The sequence below is a fragment of the Amblyraja radiata genome, chromosome 18, assembly GCF_010909765.2.
Source record: "Amblyraja radiata isolate CabotCenter1 chromosome 18, sAmbRad1.1.pri, whole genome shotgun sequence".
NCBI lineage: Eukaryota > Metazoa > Chordata > Chondrichthyes > Rajiformes > Rajidae > Amblyraja > Amblyraja radiata.
In genome coordinates, this window is record NC_045973.1 from 22,359,725 (window position 1) to 22,384,914 (window position 25,190).

Below are 25,190 nucleotides of genomic sequence, written 5' to 3' on the forward strand. Positions count from 1 at the left end.
ATCAGCCATGATTGAATGGCAGAGCAGACTCAATGTGTCGAATGGGCCAATTCTGCTCCTGTGACCTTTGAACTCCACAGATGCTGCTCAGCCTGACATGCTCAGTTCCTCCAGCAGTTTGTGTTTTTGCATAAATACTCTGAATTCAGTTCCCATCACAAACAATAATATTTTGTCAAGTTTCCTGATTTATTGTTGTACCTGTACAATACCCTTTGGCAAATTATGCATTAAGGCACCTAGATCACTCTGCATCTCTCATCATTTAAATAATTTGCTGTTTTTTCCCATATTTTTCATACTGAAATGAACAATTGAACCCCCCCCCCCCCAACAATTGTATTCCTTCTTCCAGCTTGCTTAACTTATCTGTAACCTTTCGTAGTTTTCTTATGCCCACTTCACAATTTGCTTTCCAATCAGCAAATTTCAAACCACTTATTTTGGTTCTTCAGTCAGCCATTTATGCAAAATGTTAAAAGTTGAGATCCCATCATCAGTCGCTGTGGGATATCACATCCTGTCATCTACGACAAAATAAAACATTTCTTCTGAATTCCCCAAACGTGGTTGGAATTATAAATCTGGCCCTCATTGCAAAAAGTGCATTGCTGCATAATGGCAAATTCAAAGTTTCCTGCCCATGGAGACTCCCACTCAAAGCTGCCAAGTAGTACGGATTTTCCGTATGTTATTCGGAAATGCGAGTAGAGTACGGATGAACGGATTTGCTTTGTAAAATACAGATTTTTTTTAAATTGGCCCGACTTCCTGTTTCATCTTGCTGCTTAAAAAATGCAGGGATATAAAAAGTCATACTGTAACTCAAAAAATCATAGCAGATTTCTTTTTTTAAAATCTTTTTATTAGTTTTTTTCAAAAGCAAAAACAAAAGAACAAAAAAGTAATGATAAACATAACAGTGATATTGATAGTAGACAACAGTGCTGGAGAAACTCAGCGGTGCAGCAGCATCTATGGAGCGAAGGAAATAGGCAACGTTTCGGTCCAAAAACCCTTCTTCAGACTGATGGGGGGGGGGGGGGGGGGGGGGGAGAAGAAAGGAAAATGGAAGAGGAGGAGCCCGAGGGCTGAGGGAGAGCTGAGTAGGGGAGGAGACAGCAAGGGCTGCACATTAGGCAGGAAATGCTGTTGGATAGACTGATGGGACTGAAGGCAACATGTAGGGGAGAAAGAAGAAAAAGATAATAAACAGAGAATAAGAGGTGGTGGGTTTCTTAAATGCGTGAGCAGAGAGACAGGGGAGTAAAATGAGGGTAGAAGCAATAGGTAGCAAGGCGAAAAGTAAAAGTGGCAGGCAGACATATCCAGGGCAAAAATCAAAAAGGGCCACTTTTCAACATAATTGTATATGGGGTAAGAGGGAGGGAGAGAGAGGAAGGAGGGAGGGAGAGGGAGGCTTCCAAAATGGCATCTACATCATCATCTGGTGCTAAAAGCAGGAAGCAGCCGTTCAAACAGAAGTATACAAAAATATGGCAATGAATGCACTGTCAAGTAAGGTGCGTAGAAGACGTGAATTGGTAGCAAAGTTATGCATTCTTGTACTCTTACATGGGTATGACCGTACATAAAAAAACATTTTTTTCCAGCAAAATGGCACCGCGTAAAAATACTGATTTCCTCAGCAAAATACTGATTTTAAGGTACTAGAATACTGAAATGCTCTGACAAAACATGGCAGCTCTGCCCACTCGTCCAACTGGGAGCTATGGACCGGACTGCTGCTCTCCTGCCAGCTGCTTTTCATGATTTTCCTTGTATGTTCAAATCTACACCCACTTGGCTTGATTGAGTCAGAAGGGATGGATTCAGCTGCAGAGCCTCCGAACTTTCAATGCGCTATCACAATCCACTTCATACTAATGTGCTACACGTGCCATTTGTACGTTCAGGTGGTTATGTGTTTGAGTGTAATGCTGAATAGTATTCGGTTTGCTTCATCTCTGGCAGATCTGGAACCATCCAGATGTTCTCTATGACGCACTGCAGAAGGAGAACCTGGCCAATGATCCAGATTTGGACCTTGAGGTAAATGACATGAATGCAGGTACACCGAATGCACGGGCTCTGCCAATTGGAAGTAAAAGGAAAACAGAGAGCATGGCTGCTACGTTAGACTCCACAAACAGCAAGTTTACCCAGAATGTTGGATTCAACCATTTTCAGGAAAAGGCCAACCAAGTCATCACATATGATTGGGTAAGTGCCATATCCTCTCACTTCTCTAATCTGAATTTAGGATTTTCCTTGTAATCTTATTCAGGGATTATGACAGAACCAGAATTGGACATGCCTTTTGTATCAATTGGGAGAAAATGGTTGTTTTCCACACCACCAGCTTCCCCCCATCCGCAATCCCACTGATAATTCTATCTCTGCCCGTTTGGTTACAGTGAGTTGCTCTCAATCCTTCCCCACTGCCATTTTGTAATTGGCCTCTGCGAACTCGTTGGGAACAATCTTGTATTCCTCCACAATTTTCCCAACCCTTGCTTTGGTGAACTGTCTAGAAGGGGAGAATTGGGTGTAAATTGGCATACTTTCACTGACATGGCCTCAAGTCATCTTTTACAAAGAATCTTTATGTTCTCCATTAATGAGCACGAAGGTTTCTTCTGCAGCTTCTATTACATTCATTGCCTCAGTTACCAGCCTATTTATTTTGTTTGCTGTTTGCTTCCCTTGTGTACTGTATAATGGAGCTGAATTTTTGGATTGTTTACTCTGTATTTATGTCTTCAGGCTAAGGATATATTGGCAAACTACCAACCAGGTTTGCTAGAGAATTCTGCAAAAATGGTGCTGTTGTTTGAACTAATTGAAGAGAGCTTAAAACTCGGTGACAAGATCCTGGTGTTTAGGTAAGAGTTTTAAGGGAAATGAAGCACTAAATGGGATGGGTTAGGTGGAAGCTTGTATTAACAAATGATTTTTATGGTGGGGCATGGTTCATTAGGTAGCTGGTCAGTCTGACTACAGACAGTTGACAGTAGTAGACTGTTTACATAGGTTAGGATGAATGGGGAAAATCAGAGCCTTGTCTAACATAGCCCTCGCCTATCAGCATTGCATACACACTTTCCAGCATCTGTTACTATATGACCATGTGAAGCATTGATGTATTCATGTTGTTTCTCTTTCCCTGTTATCCCACTTGCAGGGGCTGTTTACAGCCTGCTGTTCCCAGTGTTGAGATCTGATAATTTAACATGAGTGGAATGTAGTCTCTGATGGCAGACATGTTACTAAACCTTCAATGATGCTGATTTACACCATTGCAATGGGCTATTCTCAGACCCACTTCCAAACCGGTCGAATGATCTGAGAAGACTGGAGGAGAAAGAAGAGAAATAAATCTTCTGCATTAGTTGACAGTTGTAACCTAGCGTGTGTGCTGCAAGAAATAATGTTAATGTCTAGTGGACTGAAGTCTGAAGAAAGGTCTCGACCCTATTCCTTTGCTCCATAGATGCTGCCTCACCCGCTGAGTTTCACCAGCTTCTTTGTCTACCTTCGATTTTTCCAGCATCTGCATTTCTTTCTTAATCATTAATGATACAGGTGACTGTAAGTTGGGTGTGTTTCTTAGCCATTAATTTGCCACTATAAAACAAAATGTGGTACTGGCGTAGGAACAGAATTAAATTTCCCAAATAAAGCAGAAATGCTCAGCAGGTCAAGCGGCATTTATGGAGAAGGAAAGGTCACTCACCTGAAACATTAACCCTTTTTCCCTCACCACAGATGTTGACAGACTTGCTGAGTAATTCTAAGATTTTCTGAGGGGTTTTCAGATCTCCAAAATTGCAGTATTTTGCTTTTTGGATAGCTTTAATTTCCTCCCCCTGTTGCGGTATACTTCCTTGAATCTTTGGTCCCCTAGTTTTGGTCCCCTAATTGCAGTTTCGGTCCCCTAATTTGAGGATGGTAATTCTTGCTATTGAGGGAGTGCAGCGTAGGTTAATTCTCGGGATAGCGGGACTGTCATATGCTGAGAGAATGGAGCAACTGGGCTTGTAACACTCTAGAATTTAGAAGGATGAGAGGATATCTCATTGAAACATATAAGATTGTTAAGGGCTTGGACACGCTAGAGGCAGGAAACATGTTCTCGATGTTGGGGGAGTCCAGAACCAGGGGCCACAGTTTAAGAATAAGGAGTAAGCCATTTAGAACAGAGACGAGGAAACACTTTTTCTCACAGAGAGTGGTGAGTCTGTGGAATTATCTGCCTCAGAGGGTGGTGGAGACAGGTTCTCTGGATGCTTTCAAGAGAGAGCTAGATAGGGCTCTTGAAAATAGCGGAGTCAGGGGATATGGGGAGAAGGCAGGAACGGGGTACTGATTGGGGTTGATCAACCATGATCACATTGAATGGCGGTGCTGGCTCGAAGGGCAGAATGGCCTACTCCTGCACCTATTGTCTATCTTTAGCACAAGACCTTTTCATAATACAAATTATGCTTTTCAGTTTCAGTTTCCACAGGTGTTCACTTTTTTCTGATTTTTAAAAAATTGTTCTTGTCTCCTTGTTACAGCCAGAGCCTTTCCACACTCTCTGCAATTGAAGAATTTCTTGGAAAGAAACAGATGCCAGCAAAAATTGGCTCCGAAGAGCCCCCACAACCTTGGATCCGGAATGTGAACTACTATCGTAAGCATGGGAGAAGCTGTACAGCAGTGTGTGTTGGTCTGCTTTATTATTAGAGAGGAACAAAGATTTAAGTTGATATAAAACAATGAGATGTTTCACTTTCTGTAGGAAAGTATTTTTTTTAAATGCAACAGTGCCATCTGGTGGATAAAATTGCATATCTATAGATAGTTATTTAGTCAGCCATCTTCCTCGTAGCTGCTTTTAGAGATTTCTGATAGTGACTATGTAGAAACAAGGAACTGCAGATGCTGTTTTACAATAACGGACACCGTATTGGGGTATCTCAGCGGGTCAGGCAGCATCCCCGGAGAACATGTCCAGAGAAGGGTCCGTCCCGAAACATTGCCTCACCATGTACCCCAGTGAGGCTGGCAAACCCACTGACATATCCAGTACTTTGTATACTCATAGTGACGAGTTTGATCTAACATAATTTATTTTACAAATACCATCGCTCCTAACCAGGAGTCATTTAAAAAATCAAATTGTTGCAGAAATTTGCATTATAATTCAATGTTCAGCCTGCAATTATTGTGATTCCATCCTGTCGCACAATGTTAGCTTAATGCATTGTTGTCATTTGTGAACAACCAACCTCTATTGAGTACTTCGTAAAGAATCAAAAGCTATATTAGGGGCGAGTAAAATAATTCTATAGATTTCCTTCATTTGTATGCCATGTATTCATATGTGATTTTTGCTTATAATCTCATAGATCTTCCAACATGATGTGTCCATGTAAAAGGAAATACAAGGCAAATTTGAACAATGTCCTTCAGTACATAGTGATGCAAACTCAAAAAATGGCCAAATATAAACACTTATCAGATTAGGAAAAGTGTTTAAGAAGGAACTGCAGATGCGGGAAAATCGAAGGTACACAAAAATGCTGGAGAAACTCAGCGGGTGCAGCAGCATCTATGGAGCGAAGAAAATGGGCAATGTTTCGGGCCGAAACCCGAAGAAGGGTTTCGGCCCGAAACGTTGCCTATTTCCTTCATTCCATAGATGCTGCTGCACCCGCTGAGTTTCTCCAGCATTTTTGTGTACCTCAGATTAGGAAAAACTGAGAGGTTCCTTTCTGAAACCCTTAAGTAAACTTGTTATTCAAAGTGCATTGCAATCTAAATTAAACTACTTGCCTTCTCTTCTTGGGAGGTTGCCCACACTGTTCAAGTCGGTGTTACTGACGAAAAATAGTTCCCAAGCTCCAAGCTAGCTAATGACTACAGATTTTATAGGTATGACAGATTGAAGGCATTTAACAATGGGACTGCCAGGGTGTTGAGAATATATTTTATGGAATGACTTATTAACCAGTATGTAGAGTATGAAATGGTGACACGATCAGATTTCTTAATAAATTTTAATATAAAGGGATTATTATTTGAAGAGGACCAAGGTAAAGAACAATAGGGTCAGGACCTAAGGATTGTATAATTTTTAATAGAAAAGATCCATGATCAGCTGTATGGTCTTGATCTGTGCTGGAAGGTTCTATAACTTTTACCAATGTATTGTCCCCCGTGCTAAAATCCCCATTCATATCCTGTGTTCGCCAGAGATTCTCAGAGAGTAAATAACTCTGCTGGGGCCTGCTCTTTATATGATAATGAGTCACAAATTAATGCAATCACCTCAGCACCAGTTTTAAAATATTTTGTTTATTGTATATATATTTAAACGCGTGTTTTATGAAATACTTCTCGGCTGTTGCAGGGCTGGATGGAAGCACCTCAGTTTCGGAGCGAGAACGTCTGATCAACCAGTTCAATGATCCGCGCAACATCAAAGCCTGTCTTTTCCTGCTGTCAACTCGGTAAGCATAGTTATAGATCATGGAAACAGACCTTTCGGGGTCCTTCTCTCACTACATAATTTGGGAGCTGGGCTTTTATTGGTTTGCATTTTCAGACTGTTAAATTCCACATCCTTCCAACCTCCTCCACCTTCCCAGATTCACCTGCCTCATTTTGCATGCTGCTGAAAGCTTAATTGCTTATTTACAGACCTTAGCAAGATCTTCTACCCACAAAACTTTGGTGCACTTTTTCTTTTCCCCTCTCACCCACTTCTTAAAAGATGCATGTTTACTCCCATATAGCACATCAAAGCATCCCTTTCATGAATCAAACCCACCTTATCATACAATCAATATCTTCCCTCCTGAATGCTAATTTTTCTCTCTTGGAACTGTCAATGCTGGCTCTCCCTGGCCCACCACATTTAGATATAGTGCTTGAACCATACATAATCTTCCAGTAGAGCTATGAAAGTGCAGCTATTTCCTCCCTAATTTGGAACTCCCTGGTATGTAAGCATGAACAATGTCTGAACAGAACCCAGCACCATGGTGATAACCATGTTGTATTACCACAGGCTTGTTGCTGTGTCTTATGTAGGTTCATGAACATTGGAATTTGTTGCTTTAGATGTAATAAAAGTACCATCTTTGGAGGACACTGAGCCAATTGACTCCTTTTGCTGCAAATCTGCCTCGGATTGTGTGCCTCAGTAACATAGAAACATAGAAATTAGGTGCAGGAGTAGGCCATTCGGCCCTTCGAGCCTGCACCGCCATTCAATATGATCATGGCTGATCATCCAACTCAGTATCCCGTACCTGCCTTCTCTCCATACCCTCTGATCCCCTTAGCCACAAGGGCCACATCTAACTCCCTCTTAAATATAGCCAATGAACTGGCCTCGACTACCCTCTGTGGCAGGGAGTTCCAGAGATTCACCACTCTCTGTGTGAAAAAAGTTCTTCTCATCTCGGTTTTAAAAGATTTCCCCCTTATCCTTAAGCTGCGACCCCTTGTCCTGGACTTCCCCAACACCGGGAGCAATCTTCCTGCATCTAGCCTGTCCAACCCCTTAAGAATTTTGTAAGTAGAAATGCAACTTCTCCAAAAGCACCAAGTACAGCGGCTTTTTTTTTCCATAATGTGCTCTCTGATTATTGCTGCAGCCTATCAGCACACGGCAATATGAATTGCCCAATTTGTATTTGCTGCAGTTATGAGATAAATCTAAAATGTCACCACGTTTCCTGACTGGTTTCCTTGAGCCCTTGCAAAACAAGGTTTTCTTTTATTTCCTTATTCCACACATGTGGAGGTGAGTAAATATGTTGATTTAAATTAAATTTTCAAAGGTATCTAATCGATAATTGTGAATTTTATGACCACTTCAATACTGAGCAGTCTTTTAGACTTTTGCTCAAACCCCCCCCCCCCCCCCCCCCCCCCCCCCCTTGATATATCTTTAATCACCTAGCAAATATTAAATGCCTGTGATTTAGGGATGGGTGGAGGGTTGTTGGGGATGGATTGTATATTATTGTTCACAAATTAAACACTGCTGTAGCTCCTCTCAGTACAAGGAACATTAAATTCCAATAGGTATATTGCAGGTTAATGGCATCTCTCTTGCTTTCATTGGTTTCCATGCTCTGGTGAGATGTGTACCATCACCCATCACTGGGTTTGGATGTTTTGAAGTTGATAATCAAAAGTATATCTGCACCTGATTTTTTTTTTTGCATGTTACAATGAGATGGAAAATGTAAACCATAGTCAGTGATGACAGCGCCAAGGTTAAATTTAAAATGCCACATGTTACTATTTTCATTTGGGCAGCAATGAGTCCACAATTGCCCCATTACAAGCCGACAACTCATCACCTCTGTTAGTAGCCAACATGGATTACTATTGAGACAAGCATGCAAGTGTTGTGAATTCTCAAGATGCTGCTTTAATTTAAGCAGAAACTGAGCCACCATTTAAGTGCACAGCACATTGATTGTTTCAATCAGTACAAATTGTTGTTGAGATTAACAATTAACATAACAAACCACAACAATAAATCAAAACTAGACCAAAGGTGTAAAATCTTGAGCAAGAAGCAATCACTTCCCAGGCTCTTGGCAAGCAGCATCTGTTTCTAAGGACTTGTTCATGCCCCAAGTACTATACTCCTGGTTTTCTCTCCAATCAGCCTTAGGCACCCATACTTTGTGCAACTGCAGTTCCTGAGTAAATGTAAGCCCACGGACACCACCGCTTCCTTGTCCAGTCAATTGTCCACTCGGCCTCTCCCTCCCTTCACCGCTGCTGCCGCCTTCTCATCCTCCCCCGGAGTCGCCGACATACTCAACCTTGGAAGATGCCGGTGACTGTGGGGGAGGAGGTGGCATTGGAGGAGGCAGCGGCAGAGTGGACAAAGCGATGGGAGGAGGAGGAGGCGGCGGTGGAGTGGGAAGTGGACAAAGCGACAGCCGACATGAAGAAGCAGCAGCTGGTAAGAGGGGGTGGAGCCCCACTGTGACAGAGCATGTCCTGTTGGAGGCCGAAGAAAGCGCTGCCGGCCAGGAGCTACAACGTGAGCCGCAACAACAGCCGTGTCAACTGGACCGTGCGGCAACTGGTGAAGAAAGGCTCGCTGGTGCAAACCAGTGGCATCGGCCCCTAGTGTTAAGGTGAATAGACACAAAGTGCTGGAGTAACTCAGCAGACTGAATTAATCTGAAGAAGGGTCCTGTCGTGAAAGGTCACCTATCCATGTTTTCCAAAGATGCTGCCTGACCGGCTGAGTTACTCCATGCCAACTTTTGTGTATCAAGTAGGATCTGCAGTTCTTTGTTTCTACTGTACACAATGATAATCCCATACTCGGTTATAGCAGACAATAAGCAATAATGGGCACCCCTCCTTTCCCCCCCCACCCCCACGGTCCGTTGTAACGAGGGTTTACTATGTCAGCATTGTGGAATTCCTCCCAGTTTGCGCTTCTCAGCACAAACTTGTGTTCCCCAACTACAACTATTCAGTGATTATCCTGAAATCGGCAGTGGCATTTGAAGAAACCAACTCTGTTTCATTTCTTCATAGAGCTGGATGCTTGGGAATCAACTTGGTTGGAGCCAATCGAGTAGTAGTATTTGATGCATCTTGGAACCCATGTCATGATGCTCAGGCCGTGTGTCGTGTGTACCGTTACGGTCAAAGAAAGCCTTGTTATATTTATCGGCTGGTGTCTGACTACACGCTTGAGAAGAAGATCTATGACCGGCAGATCTCCAAGCAGGGCATGTCAGGTAAGAGTGCTTCGTTGCACTGTTGGGTTTGAGAAAATCAACAGACATTTTGATGGAGGATCCAAAATGTATTCTCTTGCGATGTGGCAAAGCTGTTGATTGATTTAATTGCAGGCTTCCAACATCCTAATTGTTTTTGAGTGTCAATAGAACTTAAAGTGGGTATGATCTTAAAGAGCTTCGACTGAAGAGCTCCAACTGATTATGCATGGAACAATGCATCAGGAGAAAATGGGTCATGACTATGCTGTTGTGATTCTGGTCAAATCCAGAGTGGGTTTTTATTTAATTCTGCCATTAGGTTTTGTTTACTCCAAGTTGCTCTACTCAAGTTGAGATGTTTAAGTGCTTGGGAACAGAACACTTGTTGTTTAACATGCCAACTGTCAGCATCAAGCTCTTGTAGATTCTAAGTAAGCGCCCCGGCCCGAACTATCACCCATCCTTTTTCTCCAGCCTGACCCGCTGAGTTACTCCAGCACTTTGTGTCTATCTCAGCCTTTCTGACTGAGATTCCAAGATAGCCCTATTGATTTACAAGAAAGCAGGGAACAAGCAAATTGTAAAGTATTGTCATTGTTGATCTGTGATCACTCTTGTTTTTAATAATCATTTGGCTCCCAGCATCTTCAAAGATGATTTCTAGTTGCTTGGTTGAAGCATTAAACAAAGGCTCCATTCTTCCACGTAGCTGGATATAAAATATCCCACAGCATTATTCAAAGACCAGAGATGGTCCTTTATTTCAATTGCATTCACAAGAAACGGCACAGTGATCCAGCTAGTAATCCGCGAGTCGTGGAGCTTTACAGCATGGAAGCAGGTCCTTTCCACCTTATACATGCCGTCTATGTTAACATGTTGGGCTAGTCCCATTTGCCTGCATTTGGCCCATTGTCCTTCTAAACCCTTCCTAAGCATATGTCTGTATAAATATAGACCAATATACAATCGCTACCACTCAGCTCCAGAGACCCAGGTTCAATCCCGATCTGGGATGCTGTTTGTGGATTTGCATGTTATCATTGTCATCGTAAGAGTTACTGGGTGCTCTGGTTTCCACACACTTCTGAAACATGTGCAGTTTAGTAGGCTGATTGGCCGCTGTAAATTGTCCCAAATGATTGGGGCACGTGGTAGAGTCTGGGGGAAGATGTTGACAGGAATGTAAGGAAAATAAAATGTTATTTTTGAAGGATTAGTATTAATAAGTGATTGATTGTCAATGTGGATTTGGTGTGCTGAAAGGCCTGTTTGTGTGCTAAGACACCAGTCCAGCTACTCCTTTGTCGAAACTTGCTGCAAATTGACTTAATTATTACACTAGATCCAGAGAACAGTATCAAATGTAGCATTGAGACCAAATCCCTTTGCTTAAGGGAAATGGAATTGGTCTGTACCCAGGCTGTTGCTGATTACTTCACTAATATATAATCAACAAAAAAAAAGAAAAATTACCCACAAGTGAATTTTTGTTCTTTTCCTCCTAGATCGTGTTATTGATGATCTAAACCCAATGCTTAATTTCACCCGGAAGGAAGTGGAATCCCTCCTGCATTTTGTAGAGGAAGAACCTGTTTCAGGAGATACAAGCTTTGAGACAGATAAATTATGTGATGAAGTGATTCACAAAGCATGCGCCAAACATAAATATCTTGTCACCAAGGTACGAGCTTAAGTTTTCAATACATAATCTTCAGCCAGCTAGGAGTCCAGGCTCATCTTGTACCTCGTGTGATACATGTTAATGGGTTTTCAGGTAATGTAATTGAATGACGAAGATGAAAGTGGTTAATTACAGGTCTCTGTTGCAATCACTAATTCTGCAAAGGAAATTGGTTTCTTCGCTGAGCCAAGATGGGTTAAAAGTGTAATATTCTATGTCTTGATGCTGCCTGTCAATTCCTGATCATAGCTAATTGTAGCATCCATTTATAATTATTTTAGCTCTGTTTTTATCCTGGGGTCACACTCCTCTCTCTGAGGCTCAATATCAAACCAATGACGCATTGACTCCAAAGCTAAATGGTGCTTATTCTGTGATCCTTGACACCAAGGTAATTCTTCTTGCAAACTGAACTAATGCCTCTTCCCTCAGCCTCCTTTTCAGCATGAGTCCCTGCTAACGGATCGCAAAGAGTACAAGCTGACCAAGGCGGAAAAGAAGGCTGCGAAGAAGAGTTATGAGGATGAGAAACGAGCATCAGTCCCATATACCAGACCATCCTACGCCCAATATTACCCAACCAGTGACCAGAGCCTTACCAATATCCCCATCTTTAGCCAGCGGCATTGGTACGTAACGACCTGTGGACCTGTTGTTGGTGGGGAAGGAGGAGTGTATGAGTGGTTGAGTGAGCAGGTTTGGTTTGGATTAGTCTTAGTTAGATTTATTATTATGGTCACCTGTACTGTGATACAATTTAAAACGTTTTGGGCTGCTATCCAGGCAAATCATACTATACTCGAGAAAAATCAAACTAGAAATAAGTGTGATAGGTAGCGCAATGAGATAGTAAAGAGAGTGCAAAACCTAGTGTTACAGCTGCAGACTAAGTGCAGAAAAAAGTGCAAGAGCTGCATCCAAGTAGACTGGGAGATCGAGAATGTATCCTTAGATAAGCTAAGGAGGTTTGTTCTAGAGTCTGAAAACCACAGGGAAGAAGCTGTTTCCTGAATCTGTTGGTATGTGCTTTCAAGTTTTTTTTTATCCTCTGCGCAATGGAAGATTGGGGAAGAGAGAATGCCAGGGTTTGTGGTCTGATTATGTTGGTTGCTTTTATGTGCAGTGTGAGCTGTAGATGGAGTCACCCGGGTGGAGGGGAGTGGAGAGACACTGGTGTGCATAATCAACTGGGATACGTCCATAAATCTCTGCGGTTTCATGTGGCCTTGGGCAGAGCGGTTACCAACCCAAATTGCGATACATTCTGATAGGATACTACAGTGTTGTCCAAATTTCCTTGGCCTTTTGAGGAAGTTGGAAGCATTCTGTGGTTGCTTGGCCATAGTGACAATGGAGGTCTTTATGCAAGCGATGCGTAAGAAATGCCTAACTATTGTGGCTACTCCACTGATGTCATGCTGGAGCCCCTTTTTCTTTATCTGAATGGAATGGAATACTTTATTGTTTTAATTGCAGGCTTCCAACATCCTAATTGCTTTTGAGTCAATTGAGGTTAATATCCATAGAACTTAAAGTGACTAGGCTTTGCTTGCATACCCCATGTATACAAATAGCAGTCACCTACGGCGCTGACATAGTTACAGAGCACACCGGCTCCTCCTATTCTCACAGCCCCCCCACATCGGTTCCCCCAAGCCAGGCCCCCTTTGCCCTTTGTTCCTTTCCTGCCCGCGCGTATTGTTCACTGTTGTTCCCCCCCCCCACAGCGGTCCCCCCACGCTCTCATTCACCCATCATCACGTGTCCGTCTCTTCCGTCGGTCGGCGCCATCATTGGCTGCCGCACCTACCCCTCAAAGTCAAAGTCAATTTTATTCGTCACATGCACCCAAAGGTGCAGTGAAATGAATTACAACGCTGCCAAGTCCTCTCCTGAGGCCTCCGTGGTGCCAACCCAGGCCCCAGCCACGGGCTCCGTCCACCGCTCTGCCGGCCCGGGCTCCGGCCCGCGAGGCGAAGCTCCTCCGATAGACCCGCGAGACCCCAGCCGGGTTCTAACCTGGGCTTCTACGCGGCGATTTGGTAGGCATCGAGACTGCGCCGCCTTGATAAAGGCCTCCGTGGCCTGTTCGGAAGCCTTCTGGCCACACGGCACGTCGGGAAGCCTTGTGGCCGCAGGGTTGAACAAATTAGGCATTTCATCAATAGGTATAACCTATTTCCAATGCCATTTATGGATGATAATTGGGGCAGAATATAACTAGGAACAGATCAATCATAGCTTTTGGATTAGGATTTGGAATCTTCCTGTTCCCTACTCTATGTTGAAAGTGCCACTTCCTCTTCCTCCATTTCCAAAGCATCAGCTTGGAATTGAGTTAACACATGGAAGCATATTATGAAGGAGATGATGGAATTTCATTTTACTGAAATCCCCATATTGTTGATGCCTATTTGAAATGTCGCCTATTTGAAATGTCACCTGAATGATAAATATTCCTTGCAGTTTGTGAAATCAATTTTAAATGAACCTTCAAAGCTACTTGAGCATTTGGTTCCCTGAACCTGTGGAGTGTCTTGCTTTGTGAATTGATGTTACGGTTCTTTCCTGCAGGAGAGGCGCAATCAAGGGATTAGACGAGAAGCCTGTGGCTAGTGTTCGGCCAGTACAGTCAACACCGATTCCCATGATGCCAAGGCAGGTTCCAAGTGGAATGGGAATTCCTAGTACAGGATTTGGTCCTGTATTTTCCGTTGGGCACCTCCAACGAGCTGGTGTTGTGGTGCAGAAAATTGTCACTACCACAGGTAGGCATTGTGGACCATGTAAAGGTGATGACCATTCAAAGAGTAGTATTCTGAAAATAGGTGGGGCGTGGGGCGAAGTTCTTCCTTCCACTACTGCCAATCAATAGGTATCAGCCATCGATCAATTCAGAAGATATTGAATAAGAACCTGTGTTTCAAGTCCCAGAAACATGTGCACAGCCTAGACAGATGCTACCGTGCAACAGTGAGCAGGTTTTGCATTGTTGATTTCAGATTAAATTGGGGCCTCATCTGTTCATTCATTTACGTTTATGTGATATAAGAGATGCCGCAGTTATTTAGAAGAAGGTTGGGGAAATTATTGTCTTAGTCATTGCCAACATCTATTCCTCAGTCAAAGCCATTCACTTGTTTCTCTTTGGGGAACCGTGCTGTGTGTAAATTGCATTTCCTATGTTACAAGCACTTCCATAATATTTAATTGACCGTAAAGTACTTTAAGATGCCCCAAAAGAATGCAGGTCTTTTATTTTATAACAGATGTGTTACTTGAGCTCATCCCAAGCACATTCTAACAATTGGTGTATGGATCGACACTCAATCCTTTGTTTTTCGTAATATTTGTCTATATGTTAATGATTTAGACCAAAATGTAAGGTACGTGATAAAAAGGCATGCAGACTGATTGAGGAGGAATGTTTTGGACTACAAAAAGATTAAGATGGTCCGGTAGAAGAAGGTGGGAAGTGTAACATGCAATGGGAATGTATGTTAAATGGGAGAATATCCAATGGTGTGGATGAATAGATGGATCTTAAAGTATATATCCATGCATCTTTAAAGGTTGCAGGACAGCACAATTAGGTGTTAAAAATGTTTTGGTAACTAAGGCCTGTAATATGAGCAAATAAATTAGGATGGAACTGTTCATAAACACTAGATAACCTACAACTTGAGTAGGGCATACAGTTCTCCTCAAATGAGAGGACTCGGCGGGAATCTATGCAAATGTTGGCAAAATTAGAAAATTATAGCCATGAGAACCTTTGGATATGCTTGGATAACCTTCTTGGGACAGAAAAGGTGGATTGAGTTATTTAAAATTTAAGTGCCTGGATAAAGAAGGAGGGACGTGTTTTCCTGAGGAGGGTTAAACGCAGGAAGAATTGATTCAATTAGCAGTATAGTCTCAACTCTTTGCCGTCCATGGGGAATTGGGTTTGCTGTTTGCATTTGAATTACTCAAAAAAATACTCACTAATGTCCTCTGCATAAACCTGTAAATAATTTCCCAAATATATGTTATATCTTTGTATTTAAATACATTTGCAAATTAAATGTCACCTCCTGAGCAAAACACAAAGTGCTGGATTAACTCGGTGGGACAGGCAGCATCTGTGGAGAGAATGGACAGACAACGTTTTGGGTCGGGCCTCTTCTGCAAACTGACTAGTAGGGAGGATAAAGCTGAAAAGAGGTGGGCGGGATAAAGCCTGACAGATGATAGATGGATACAAGTGAGACATTTCTTAATGCTTTTTAAATAAATTGTCAAACTATATATGATCTTTGTTTTTAAATAACAAGACTTTACACTGTAAATTTGTATATTGGGGCTAAACAGTATTAATGTGGACTAAAGCAAAAATAACACAAATGTACTCGCCATCACATGAAGTGCTAAATTATTAGTGGATGGTGCTGCTAATGGACCAATAATTGCACTGCCTTTGTGTAAAAATGTACATCCACACTTATTTTGAGTTTTGAAAGTATATTGTGAGATCACTTAATATTCTTCGAATTTTTTGCTGGTGGTATGGGAGTTCCAAATGTATAAATACTAGGTAAAAAAGTGTAGTTGGTAGTAGAGGGCAGGAGAGGTTTTTATTTTGTTGTGAGGGTGTTGGGGGCCAGAACTATCTACCTGAACGTTAGAAGCAGATTTAAACAGCGCTTGAATATGTACATAGAGATTCCAATCTGTAGTGGTAGGGCTTTCAAAAGTGAGATTCCACAACACTATTTATATTGATGTAGATATAGTGAGCCAAATGGCCACACCTATAATATATTAATTTTCTTTGTTAGTGATTTTCTTCCTTTCCTTTACAGATATCATTATTCCTGGAACAAATACATCAACTGATGTCCAAGCAAGAATTAATGCTGGTGAAAGCATCCATGTAATCAGGGGAACCAAAGGTAGTTTTTCTCACTGTGGAAGTAATCTGTCTTTGCACCTTTCTAACCTATAATCTTTCCTCCTCATTATGGCTTTTCAGTCAAGCTTCTCAGGAACCAAGTTGCAGGTTGGAGTCATATCCAAACAGAATAATGTATCACTTTGGAAGTGGGTCACTTGCTGGGTTGTGTCCTTCTCACAAGACATTAAACAGAGGCAGCATCATCTCACTGAGGTGACGTAAAAATCCCATGATGCAACTTCAGTGTGGAGCAGTGACATTATCCCCTGTATCCTAGTTATTATTTATCTCTCAGATAATCATAAAAGTAAATTATTAGGTATTTGTCATATTATTGCTTATGGAGTTTGCTTTTTCTTTCGTTGTAGTACCATTGGCTTTAGAATAAATAGGAACGTCTTGAAGTAATTTAATTGAGATTTTCCTACATTCTTTGAAACCAAAAGGCCACATTTATTGAATGTATTATTTTTCTGCTAGTTGCATGCTTATTGGAATTGCATTGGGTGTCCATTTATACAAATACACCAGAATAGACACAAACATTGTGGTAACTCTCTCTCTGCCACCTGTCTGTCACTGTCCACTGCAGGACTAGCCTTTCCCTTTCCATTATTCATTCCAGTCAATATATGGGAGTAGCAGTTGATTTTCTGCCTCCAAGTAACCCATAATAACAAGTAAATCTTGCCCTGCCCGACCACTTGCACAAGACAAATATTGGAGCCTCCACCACCAATATGACATGTGTTCAAAGGCTTCCCATTGATTTAATGATACCATCTCTGTTTTATCAGTTTCTCAAAACGTCAATATTATGAATGTTTTAAAGCATGTTTGAGGATTTTGTTGAGAATGTAATCCAAACTATTAGCTTGTTAGGGTGTCGCTTGTGAGTATTACAACACTTCCAATCAAGGTACATTGAATTAGTGGTTTTAGCTGCAAAGTGAAGGCACACTGTAGTTTCAAATAGGATCCTTTCACCTGAAGATTGGAGGGCAGGGTGACAATTATTTCCAATTACAATTCCTTGCAGTTCTTTGGAGGTCAAAGTAACAGCGCAAAATGAATTGTTATGAGACGATGTTACTGTCGAATGTGGGAAACCTGACTGCTTATCTGTACTGAAAGATAAGATCTTCAAGTTAATGAAATGAGAAAGTACACATATTTTTAAAATAATACAATGCGGCCTGAAGATGGTGTCATCACATCCATGACACCATTTCCAATAAAGCACTGCCTTTTAACCGTTGGAGTGCCAGCCTAGATTTTGTGAACTTGCCTCTTACAACCTTCCGAATTCAGAATTGTGATCTATAATTATACAAAGTGAAGGGAATCCCAGATGTGCACAGAATAGGAGGTTACTTGAGTCCATGAATGGCGAGAGGTGCAATTTTAGGGCTACGTATTAAGTCATGTTAACGTATTCATTGATTTTGCTTCACTTCACAGAAGCAAAACAAAGTATCCAAAAAAATGATATGCTGAAAAGAATTTTGAGACACTTTTGTTTGCTTATTAAAATACCTTGTGCCTTTATTTCTTTTAGGGATGTACATCCGCACATGTGATGGAAGGATATTTGCCGTCCGCATGGGCAATAAACCTAAAGTGGCCGAGGGAAATTATGCAGTGGCATCAGGTGAGAATCTCTGGATTCATCTGTTCCTCGGTAAACTACCCAACAGCTTCCTGAGCAGAGAAGAAATGGATATATGCGCGCCTCACCTGGTGCTGCAATGAGTTTAAGATTTAGCTGCTGTGGAGGCAAATGTGTACATTTCTTTCAATGGTGGGGTTTGATTTGTGTAACTTAGCTCTGCAAAATGGTTGAATTAGAAGCAATGTTGCTCAAGTTCAGAGTTTGTTCACTACCACCCAAATTAGGAAGAATAGCTAAATGTCATCATTAATGAGCTTTGATTTTGAATGAGAGTATAATTTAAGGAGATGGGATACCTGAGTTGAGCTCCATTGCTCAGGACTAGTAGGAAGAAGGAAAATGTTGAGGATAGTATTACAACCAGGCATTCAGAGGGGCACCGGCCATTGCATAGCAGACAAGTTGAAGTGAAGCAGCATCTTAATTGGAAAATGTTTTAAGGTACTGCATACCTAACATGCAGGAGATGGCTACAAATGCAGGTTTTAGGAAACTTTTGAAGGTGAAATGAGAAATTGTCCTGAAACTATTTTAAAAAAAATAGCTACACAAGACATTCCTAGATACTTTTCATTCAATTAAGAATTTTTAAAGTGCAGTTGCTGTAATATAATAAAGTATCTTCGACATAGCAAGTTTCTACAAAATATAGGTGGTTGTTGGAAACAAAGAGCATGAAAATATGGAGGTGAAAGGATAGTTCATTAACTATCCTTTCACCTCCATATTTTCATGCTCTTTGTTGAGTAAGAAAATGTAGAGATTTATAAGCAAGACTTCACTACATTGAAATGTGTGTGTGAGTGATGGGTTGGGGGGCAGGGGAAGGGTCGGGATAAAGATGGGTAGAGAGGAAGTAAATTGAGATTAATGAGGATTGATCTACAAAGAACATCCTGCCCAGAGAAGTTGCCAAAAAGGAACATTGTCCGGTCAATAAAGTCAGCAAAGGACTAGGTTGAGGCTGAATCCAGTTCCAGCTGAATGTCCAATTCTGTTTTGATTTTTTCCAGGCTCGCAGGGAGCAGCCCTCAATGTAGCAGCCATCAAAGGTCACAGCTCCAGCTCACCGGATCAGTCACAGAAGGGCTTGTCTCCAGATGAAATAGCACGGCCTCTTTCCCCGGACAGCCCGGAGATAATAAGTGAGCTCCAGCGCTACGCCGAGGCGGCTGCAGCCAGAGAGTCTGGAGACCGGCCTGGTATCGTCACCAACACGCAGGGGGATCATGGCAAGCTGAGGCAGGCCCAGCCATCGGACCAGCTCATGGGGGTCAGCAGCCCAGCATCGGCCTGCACGGCCTCCTTGAACCTGCCCTCGGCGAGCATCTATGCTGACTGGACCTCCAGTGCATTTGGGATGAACGGCAGGGGCGGCAAGCGGAAGTCTTCCTCGCCTTCGTTGGAGGATCACGCCCGGAAGCAAAGACACTCGATGCCGATGCAGAGTTATTCGCTCCCCGCCGGCTTTAACCTGTCATCTATCGGCCTCAGCCCCGAGATTCCCGGGTTGGCCGCTAATTGTCCGACTCTCTTGAACCCCTTGTACGGCACAGGGAGCCCCTACTACACCCTGCCCAGTTTGCTGGGGGACACGCGGCTGATGTACCCCATGACTACTGACCCGCGTCTTGCTGCTAGCTCGGCTGGCCGTGCCGTCCCTACCTCAGCGACCGGAGCTTCGGTGCCCTTCATGCTCAACCCCACCTCGGCAGTGTCCACGGGCCTGCTTCCCGGCCTGCCTCACCACTTTGCCCACTCTCCGCTCAGTGAGCCTCGCATGTTCGCTCCATATCCAGTGCCCCTACTCACCAACAGTCTGCCGGCCAACGCGGACCAACCCAGCAGAGTCTTTGTGCCATCATCGTCGTCATCCTCGTCTTCCGGATACTCTGCTCAGGAGCTCCTTGGCACCACAGTTCCCCAGTTGGACTTGCCTCTGGGGTTGGATGCCACTGGCAACTCGGATGACGATGTCATCGAGGTCACAAGCAGTAACTTGGGCTGACCAACCCACAAGGGACAAGGCTGTTATCCAAATCTTTTTAAATGATTAAATAAAGAAACGTGTCACTTTCCCAAATTTTATGGCCGACCACCATTGTAAATGTTGCCTTTTTTAAAGTTTTTTTTAAATTATTGGCCAAGTTTTTTAAAATAAAACTTTCAGCTGAATTTTTTTTTTAGTTTTCTTGCCTGGAAGATGCTTTTGCCTACAATTGAGAATTTAACAGAAATCTGGTTTCAACAGAGAGGTGCAGTTGTTTCTGTTTGAGTGGTGGGCACATTTGTTTAAAGAGCAATATGACAATAACTTGTTTAAAGGGGGAGTGTATCTTAAAAAGGGACTTTTACATCTATATGTCTGAATGTGTCATGTAAATTTGATGCTAACACATTTGTAGATACGTTTGTGTTTCAGGAAAAGCTTTGATAACAGCTTGTGAGCAGAACAAACAGTGCTTGATATTTTCAATGAGCAGGTAACAGGAGGGAGCATTGCATCAGTATTAAGTTGGAATGATACTGCAGAATTGAAAGATTTATTTTGCTCAGGTCATGATACAGAGCAGAGTTCCATGGATGAAAAGCTTGGGGAGATGGTGAGCTAGCAAGCTCTGACTGGATAGAATTTGTTTGAAAAACTGACCAGATACCAGCCCTCGGTGGGCTTAACAGAGGAATGCATCAGGCAGTGCAGTCCTGAGCCACACACTAGAAGCCAGCAGGCTTTGTGCCCAATCTGCAGGGCAAAATGATATCCAACAGTTGTTTTGACTCCTTGGATTTGAAAGAAGAACAAAAAAATGGCTTCTTGTCTCATATTCCCACCTCTGAGCCACTCAAGAATTGAATTTGTGTGAAACAGGACAGGGAGAAAACTTGAAGGGTGGGAAATTAAGCTGAGAGAGGACCATCTCACTGAATGTTCGCTTCCGCCATTAACTTGAGTGCCTGTGGAGGAATCTTTTACTGTTCCATAAATATGGCAGGTGACCCTAAGTTTGATTACAGATTCTCATTTAAGTTCTAAGAGTTACCATGAAACACAATTCTTGTCCCCACATGAACTGTTAAATTTGGAATTCATAAAATGTTCTTTTCTCGGATTGGGTTTGTGTGATGCTGTTAAGTGTTTGGCAAAGTTCTTCCATGGATGCAAAGTGGGAAGTACCTTGTGTTAAAGTGACGTTTTATGCAGAATATTTTGTTTATTAGCCTGGGCACATTACAGTGGTCGAATCATCCAGCTGGAAGAACACACAAACTGTGCCAGCTGGAAGTCTGCAGTGAATTACTTCATTCAGGTCAAGTTCAGACTTTCTGAGATATAAAAATATTAAACCAGACAACTTTTAGAAGAATTTCCAGGTTAAGGTTTGGTTTAAAATTTAACGGCAGCATTATTATTGCTTTTTTTCCTTGAAAGTAAATTACACCTTTAACTTATTTATGGACTTGGGTATTTATTATCACAAGTGTAACTAAATTCATATGTCTTGGAGGGAAAAGAAAACGGGGATGATAATTCTGACCAAAGTTCAGCTGACATTTGGACCAATGTAGTCAGACCAAAAATATTCTGGCTCCAAGGGTTAAACAAGGCACAACAGATGAGTGTTAGAACCATCTGTCATCAGTCTTGACCCATTTCAAGACATGGAGGAGGTGATTTTCCAACAATTTATCTCAAATGTTTTGTACATTTTTAGTTAAGTGTGGTGAAGCATCTTTCCGTCCTTAGATTAATGACTCTGCATTGCATTAATGCAATTGATTGTGGGTCACTGATCTGATATATGCTGTTGCATTTTTACCTGAAGTCACCTTGCCAGTCAGCTGTAAGTCAGAGCTTGTTCTCCTTATGATGCAGGTGGCACCTTTGACCAGTTCTCAGAAAAGTTCATAAGGATGCCACAGGAGTATTGCACAGCTGTAGTTGGCATTGTGTAGTCACCGGAGGGGACAAATAGCTGCAAGCAGTGTCCCCTTTTTAGCCCAGTTTAGCCTTGTTTTAGCCCAGCTTCAAACTGCGTCTCACTTCAATGGACACCCTATTTTAACACTAAAAAAAATAATTAAGTATCCTATCCATTACAAATCCTTCATTGAAATAATTCTCCCTCCTACCTCCCCATTCCTGTTTTCCAAAGACACTAATTCGCACTCTGAAGTATAGACCATACGGACAAACAACACCCAATTATTTAACCAGTTGGCAGTCATTGATGAACATTGGAAAAATATTTGACCATGAAATGTAGCACTAAACTTTGTGTTAATCAATTGAAAGGCACCCAGAATCTCTGAGAAATATAACTTGAACTAACTTAAAAAAACATTAATCTAAATAGGTTGGTCTGAGGCAATGAGCTAAATCCTTACACTGACTGAGATGCAGGTTTCCTCTGAGTGTGCAGTATTGTGAAGCCTGAGACAAGTGGCCTTGATGTGAACCAGCACTATTCAATCCCCTGTTAAGCAGCCAGGAAGTTTGCTTTCAGTTTAACACGAAGTGTTCCTGCTGCCATGATGCTAACCTTGACCGTCTGCTTCTGGAAGTCAGTTTTCACACTGTCATTAAAACCAAAATGAATTGCATCATTTTGGAAATACCAGCCGTGCACCAATTCTGCCCCAGGTATTTTAGTTTCTGCAATAATCTTCCTCCTCCCTCTAATTTCCCCATCACAGTCCCCTCCTCTTTCCTCTCGGAACCACAGTCTTTAATGGGATTGGTGACATCTATGAAAACCCTTGGTTCACTTTCTGATTGTGAGCAGGCGAGAACACTCAGGCTGACTTCAGCATACGTCTGTTTCATTTCTTAAACATAAATCAAAATAGTTTAGCTGGAAATTGCTAGAATGTGGTTTGATTAATTGGTATGTCATTCTGACCTGCACTGAATCTAACTTCAAATAAGTATTTATTTTTGTCTTTATTGATTTCCTTTCAATCCCCAGACACCTATCTAGCATGTATTGCCATATGAAATAAACAAGATTAATTGATAGAAGCCTTAGAAACATTAGCTATGCAAGTTTTGATTTCTTACTTTTTTTTTGTTCAAGCATATCACAAAAAATATTAGTGAGCGGCCTTTAATAAACTCCAATCAAGGCACCACCATCTGTCAGCCTGCGATAGTGGTTATCAACTTTCCAAAGACTTGAAAGACTTTATTTTCTTTATAACATCCCTTTAACTATTGTGTCCTGTGTTAATGTAAGACGTGAAATGGAAGTGTTGGCAAGAGAGTGGGTGAAAGTGCATCACTGTGATCTTGTCATTCTCGTAACTTGGACTATTTTGTGTTTAACCTGATAGCTGAATAATTGTCTGGATTTGCTGGTAGGCTGTAGTGACCATGAGAACCTTGGAGATTTGGTTCTGACTAAGCTTCCATTGTAGCACCCAGCGCATTGAGTATTACTTTAAACTGGAAACTTTTGAGGAGCCAGACTATTCATTTGTAAAGATTCTCAAATCTATTGACTGCATTCTGTGACAGTGGGAGTAAATTTATGTATGTATGGAACATCAAATAATGCTGCATATTAATGATGAGACCTTCTGTTTCTGATCATACACTGCCATTATTCATATTATTTTTATCCCTTTGTTCTAGTCAAGTCGATCTGATGAGTTCTAATAACTTGCATGGTGAAATGGTCAGGAGGTAAATTTGGATGAAGTGTGGGTGGATTGTTGTTGAATCTAAAAGTATGTGTGACTTCACAAGAGCCTTGTCTTTTCTGTGAAAGTGTACGTGCTTGCACAGTCCTGTGCTTTAAAAAAAATAGCTGGCTGTCCTTAGTAATAGCTACATTCTACATCTTTAACAGTTTTGAATCCAGTTACCAGGAAGAGTGGAGGTTGGCCTTTAATCGTACGGATTCATTATATTATTAGACAGATTACATCTACAGCTCCTGGATGCCATCAGGTTCCCTTTCCAGACTCTAATTCACCTCCAGGTTTTGTGTTGCAAATTTATTCACAGAGATGTTTATTGAGCTCAGTGCAATGCAAATCCTGCCCCAAAGTGAACATCAGACAGATGGCACTGTGTAAATATCATGATTTCCTTGCACTTTTAGATGGGGCAGCAGGGAAATGGTAACATGCCACCATCTTCAGTGTGTCTGTCTGTATTCTTTCCTCCCAGTCTGTACTGTTCAGTGCTTCCATTGCTTTCATTGATAAATGGTTGAGTGTATTGCAACTACTTGAAAAGCGGTGTGCTGTCTTCTGCCGCTGGTGTGGACAAGATCCTGCCAGTTTCTTTCCTTCCTTTATTAAATGTAGAAATGGGCTTGACTGCATTGTATTCAAACCCCAGAGATTGTTACCAGTAGGAATGAAGGGAGTCTATGCTGCTAACCACCGTTCTGAAAACTGCTGTCTGGATATGTGCAACGGGTACAAAATAGAAAAGATCTCTTATGCTGTGACAAGTGCAATGGAAATGGTACTGTTGCTGCATCAGGCAGACCTGTAAAGGGTGCCCTTGTGATTTTGCCCCATACCAGGAGACAAAACTGCAAGTTTATTCATTCTTTACCCCATCTCTTCTGCCAACTTCTCCCTCCCTTCCCCCATACAGAAAATAAATTTGTTGTTTATAAAAAGAAACCATTTTTTGTAATTCAGTGTTACCAATCTGTAAACTGCCTAATGGACCTCTTGTTCTGTTTTTTTTATTTTGAAAATGAAATAAAGTCTAGAGCATTTTGTGTTTTAGTAGATATGTCTTTTACCTAAGTGTCTGTGTGAGAATGTTCCTGAAGTAAGTTGTGTACTTTGCTGCATAATTTATGATAAACACACCACTTATTTTGTCAGGAAATTTCTGCTTGTAGCCTCGACTTTATAGTGTGCGTATAAAATAAACAACCAGTTTTCAATATCTGTATCTTGGGCCATTGATAATTTTGTGCAGCAGCAAGATCTGACGTTAAAATATAGCAAATTCTTCAGTCATCCAGTGCCAGCAAAAATGTAACTCTTTGTTTTAATTTAAAGATGACCTGGTCTGGTGGTTCTTGAAGACCCTAAACTGAATTTAATCGAGCCTCTGGTACCTGCATCCGTGCCCTATTACCCATAGTCCCATGGTATGCATTAGCTCCA

At 41.8% G+C, this 25,190-nt stretch overlaps 1 protein-coding gene across 1 annotated transcript in view; it reads left to right on the forward strand.

Moving 5' to 3' along the window:
- The window catches only part of LOC116983185 (helicase ARIP4-like), a 31,741-nt gene extending 6,775 nt beyond the window's left edge, over window positions 1-24,966 (forward strand). The window contains exons 3-13 of the mRNA XM_033036810.1: window positions 1,975-2,223; window positions 2,767-2,885; window positions 4,563-4,678; window positions 6,401-6,500; window positions 9,574-9,779; window positions 11,270-11,445; window positions 11,878-12,074; window positions 14,020-14,213; window positions 16,290-16,379; window positions 17,940-18,032; window positions 19,067-24,966. Of these exons, the coding sequence (XP_032892701.1) occupies window positions 1,975-2,223; window positions 2,767-2,885; window positions 4,563-4,678; window positions 6,401-6,500; window positions 9,574-9,779; window positions 11,270-11,445; window positions 11,878-12,074; window positions 14,020-14,213; window positions 16,290-16,379; window positions 17,940-18,032; window positions 19,067-20,061 (2,535 nt within the window). The 3' untranslated portion in view covers window positions 20,062-24,966. The remainder of the gene's footprint in view (window positions 1-1,974; window positions 2,224-2,766; window positions 2,886-4,562; window positions 4,679-6,400; window positions 6,501-9,573; window positions 9,780-11,269; window positions 11,446-11,877; window positions 12,075-14,019; window positions 14,214-16,289; window positions 16,380-17,939; window positions 18,033-19,066) is intronic.
- The last annotated feature ends 224 nt before the right edge of the window (window positions 24,967-25,190 follow it).